This window comes from Penaeus vannamei, chromosome 30 (assembly GCF_042767895.1).
Source record: "Penaeus vannamei isolate JL-2024 chromosome 30, ASM4276789v1, whole genome shotgun sequence".
In the NCBI taxonomy this organism is placed as follows: domain Eukaryota; kingdom Metazoa; phylum Arthropoda; class Malacostraca; order Decapoda; family Penaeidae; genus Penaeus; species Penaeus vannamei.
Genome location: NC_091578.1, coordinates 24,888,030 through 24,893,029, shown reverse-complemented (window position 1 = coordinate 24,893,029; position 5,000 = coordinate 24,888,030). Strand labels below are relative to the sequence as shown.

The 5,000-nt window shown below is 38.5% G+C and overlaps 2 protein-coding genes across 2 annotated transcripts in view; both read left to right on the top strand.

The window, feature by feature from the left end:
* Positions 1-1,250, top strand: part of LOC138867519 (loricrin-like) — a 14,945-nt gene extending 13,695 nt beyond the window's left edge. Inside the window, exon 7 of the mRNA XM_070143374.1 lies at positions 1,128-1,250. Within this exon, the coding sequence (XP_069999475.1) occupies positions 1,128-1,250 (123 nt within the window). The remainder of the gene's footprint in view (positions 1-1,127) is intronic.
* A 1,946-nt stretch (positions 1,251-3,196) lies between these two features.
* Positions 3,197-5,000, top strand: part of synr (sayonara) — a gene marked incomplete in the record, with an annotated part of 93,312 nt that continues 91,508 nt past the window's right edge. Inside the window, 1 exon segment of the mRNA XM_070142761.1 lies at positions 3,197-3,417.

Below are 5,000 nucleotides of genomic sequence, written 5' to 3'. Positions count from 1 at the left end.
TGTTGTGTTGCGTTTTTTTTTTCTTTTCTTTTCTTTTCTTTTTTTTATTCCGTCAATTTTACTTAATCAACTTAATCAAAGAAGTACAGATTACGAATTAAAGCATTCATGAACATGGAAACAAAAAATCTTTTACGACACAGAAATAAGTTAAACATGGAATAAATACAACACTCTGCACCTGCACATACATATCTAAATTACTTATCGAAGTCTCGAGAACGCATCGAGACGAGTACTTCCTGTGTTTATGTTTACATCGGTCGCCCGGAGGATATCGACGGCGCGGCGCGTTACGCTCCACCCGCTCACAAATACTGTGCGCCCCCCGCAGAATCATGTGTATATGTGAATGTGTATGTGTGTGTAAGTGTGTGTGTGTGTGTCAATATATATATATATATATATATATATATATATATATATATATATATATATATATATGTATCTATATGTGTGCGTGTGTGTGTGTGTGTATGTGTGTGTGTGTGTGTGTGTGTATGTGTGTGTGTGTGTGTGTGTGTGTGTGTGTGTGTGTGTGTGTGTGTGTGTGTGTGTGTGTGTGTGTGTGTGTGTGTGTGTGTGTGTGTGTGTGTGTGTGTGTGTGTGTGTGTGTGTGTGTGTGTGTGCGCGCGTGCGTGCGTTTGTGTGCATAAATATGTATGTTAATAGATAAATAGACAGATATTCATAGATAGTGAGGGGGGAGGAGGGAAGGGAGGAAGAAAAAGATCATACACGCTTCTTTCGTGACGTTTAATGATGATGATGGATAAAGATATGTTAGAGGGGAGGGGAAGGAGGGAGAGGGAGATAGGGGAAGGAGAGTAGGGAAGAAATAGGGGAAAGGGAGAAGGGGAGATAGGGAGAGGGGTAGGAGAAAAGGGGTAAGTAGAGAGAAGCGGAGAGAGGGGGCGATAAGGGGAGGAAGGGTAACGGAGAGAGAGAGAGAGAGAGAGAGAGAGAGAGAGAGAGAGAGACAGAGCGAGAGAGAGAAAGACCGAGAGAGAAAGAAAGAGAAAGAGAGAGCAAAGAAAGAGAAAGAGAAAGAAGACAAAGACAGAGAGAGAGAGAGGTAAAGGGTAGAAGGAGAAAGTGTTAAGCATTTGGCGTATGTTATTCCCAAGGGCTGCGTAGCCATGGTGATTTCGCAGAAGTTCCGTCAGGTTCGAAGCCATAAATATGATAATTATTGTGTTCATTATGACACCGCTGGACCGGACAGCTCGAAAGAAAAGGGACAAATGTAATATAGAAATACATTAGTTACATAAGATCATTGTTATTAGTGTTGTTGCTATTATTATGATTATGATTATTATTATTGTTATTGTCATTATTATTATTATTAGTAGTAGTAGTAGTAGTAGTAGTAGTATTAGTAGTATTATTGTTGTTGTTATTATTATTGTTATTATCATTAGTTTTTAAAATTATGATTATCATTATTATTGATGTTATTATTATTATTATCATTATTATTATTATCATTATCATTATTATTATTATTATAATTATAATTATTATTATCATTATTATTATTATTGTTATCATCATTATCATTATTCTTATTATTATCATCATTATTATCATTATTATTATTATCATTATTATCATGATGATAATGATTATTATTTTCATTATTGTTGTTGTTGTCGTGTTGTTGTTTTTGTTGATCTTGTCACTACTAGTATTATCATTGTTATCATTATTACTATTCTTATTATTATCTTATATCCTTGTTATTATTATTATTATTATTATGATTATGATTATTATCATTATCATTATTATTATCATTATTATTGTTGTTATTATTATTATTGTTATTGCTTTTATTATCATCATCATCATTATAATAATTGATATTCACGTTATTATTCTCATTGTTATTACTATTATGATTATCATCCTTATTTCATCATTATTACCATTATTATTCTATCATTATCATTATTATTATAATCATCATCACTATTATTACTGTTATCCTTATCATCATTATTTTGATCATAATCATTATCCTCGTAATCATCATTATTATCATCATTATTATTAGTCATCATTATTATTTTTATCATTATCATTATTATCATCATTATTATTACTGTCATCATTATTATTTTTATCATCATCATTTTAATATCATACGCACTAATACGCATAAAGTGCTAAAAAAAAACGAAAAAGTTCACTAACCTTTAAAAAGAACAAGCACACGTCTTTGAACCAACTGGTAGTGTGGAGGAGATCCCATTATGTGCCTTGCTCCCATTAAATGATAAAGGCATTGCTGCGTGGACTGATAGGGGGAGAGTGGAAGGAGGGGGGAGGGGGAAGAGAGGTTGGGGGAGGGTGGGGGAGGGGTGGGAAGGGTATGGAGGGGAGGGAGCTGGGAAGAGAGGGTGGGGGAGGAGAGGGAGGGTGGAAGGGTATGGAGGGGAAGGGTGAGGGTGGAAGGAGGGGGGAGGGAAGAGAGGATGGGGGAGGGTGGAAAGAGTGGGGGAAGGGTGAGGGTGGAAGGAGGGTGGAGGAGGGAGGAAGGGTATGGAGGGGAAGGGTGAGGGTGGAAGGAGGGGGAGTGAGGAGGGTGAGGGTGGAAGGAGGGAGGAGGGTGAGGGGGAGGGGGTGGAAGGAGGGGAGAGGGGGAGGAGGGAGGAAAAAGTATGGAGGGGAAAGGTGAGGGTGGAAGGAGGGGGGAGGGGGAAGGGAAGAGGGTGGAAGGAGGGAGGAGGGGAGAGGGGAGGGAGGAAGGGTATGGAGGGGAAGGGGGAGGGTGGAAGGAGGGGGAGGGGAGAGTGAAGGGTGGAAGGTTGTTAAGGTAAAGAGTAAAAGGGGCGGTGGAAGGGTGGGGGAGGGTGGTAGGGCAAGGAGTGGAAGGGAAGGGGGAGGGTGAATTATAGAAGGTTGTTAGGGTAAAGAGTACAAGGGAGGGGGAGTGAAAGGGTGAGAAGAGAGGGTGGAAGAGGGTGGGGAGGGTGAAAGGGAGTAGGAGAGACAGGTAGGGTGAGGCCAGGAAGGGATGGGGAAGGGTGGGAGGTCGATAAAGAATAAGGGGGTGGGGATGGGAGGGGGGGAGGGCGAGGAGAGGGGGGAGGGGAAGAGGGAGTAGTAGTAGTAAAAGGGAGGGGGAGGGGGAGAAGGGAGGGGGGGAGGATCGAGCGGGAAGTTCACACCACCTCCTTGCATGACGGCGAGTGCAAGTCCCGCTCCGGCGTCCGTCTGACCGTCATGAGCGCATGGCAGTGAGGCAGGCGCGGCGCTGCAGGGAACCGGAGGACTTTGGCGGGAGTCCTTTGGCCTTGGTTGAGGGAAGGACTTTTTATCGAAGGACTTTGGACGCCGGGGGGAGTGGTGGGCTACCCCGCGGGACGCCGAGGGAAGAGGAGGTGCAGTTGGGCGTCTGCGGGAGGAAAGGTAGGAGTTGCGTGCGTTTGAGTGTGAGTGTGTGTGTGTGTGTGTGTGTGTGTGTGTGTGTGTGTGTGTGTGTGTGTGTGTGTGTGTGTGTGTGTGTGTGTGTGTGTGTGTGTGAATGTGTGTGAAAGTGTATTTGTTAGAGTGTGTGTATGTGTTTGTGTGAATGGGTATACTCGTAAATGTATATCTATATGTATAAGAACATAAATGTATCATTGGGTTTGTGTGTGTATGGCTACATGTATGTGTAAATGCATGTGTACCTGCAGGATTGTAGCCTGTAGGTACCTGTATGTGTGGGTGTGCGGACATGTGTGCCTTTGTACAGTCATGTGTGATTGTAAATGTGTTGTTTACGAGTGCAATCATATGTGGCTATATTCATATGTATGTGTTTGTGTGCGAATGAGTTCAGTATGTCCGTTTGCATAGTAAAATGTGCTCCCTGACATTTTTGTAACCATAAACTATTCAAGTGTATATAAGTGTAAACAAAACGTACATTGCACCTGTCATCAAGCTTACAAAACATATCGACATATTCACCCAAGAAACAAACCATAACAAAACACATATGATGTTTACACCGACTACACAAGTTAGACAAGCATGTACACATAGTCAGCTAATGCCGCATATGTTGATGAGGCTAAAATTAAGCCCCAACTATTTTAATGAGAGTAATTAACCGTGGAAAAGAAACACGAGATTTTGTAACACAAGAAACCTACCGATACGCCATCTATTGGCGAAAAAAAGACCTAGTTTCTGCTTTATTCTTGTACTTGTCTATTACCGTCAATTGAAGAGTATTGACGTAATTATTTATGCATAATCCGGTCATGTGTTGTTTCGTAGCCTTAAAAATTGAACGGTTTAAACAAAGAGAAAGTATTAAGTATTTCATATTGTAATAACTATAACGATGATAAAGGTAACGATAAAACAATGGTGATAATGTTGATTGTAATGTTAATTATAATTATGTCAATGGTGATAATGATATTAACAATGATAATAATATTGATATTGATAATGATATTAATGATGGGAATGGTATTGATAATGATAATAAAAATAATGATAATAAGATAATGATATTCATGATAATTATAATGATATTCATAATGATAATGGCGATGTTGATAATACTAATTATAACGATGATAATAATGCTACTACTACTAATAACAATAATGATGATAATAGCAATAACTAAGATGATGATAATTATCTGATATTGATGATAATAATACTGATGAAATTATAAAAAATAATGATAATAATAATAACGATTGTAATAGTAGCAATAGTAATAGCACTACTAATACCAATTACGATAGTGATAATGATGATAATAATGATAATGATAATGAAAGTAATGTCAGTTATAGTAATGACAATGACAGTATTCATAATAGTAATAATGATGATAACAAAAACAAATGGTAGGGATGATAATTATAATGATCAAAATAATAATCATCAAAATAATAATCATCATAATAATAATAACCAGAGTAATAATATGATAATAATGCTAATAGAAATAATATCATAATGATAAGAATGATAATGATGAT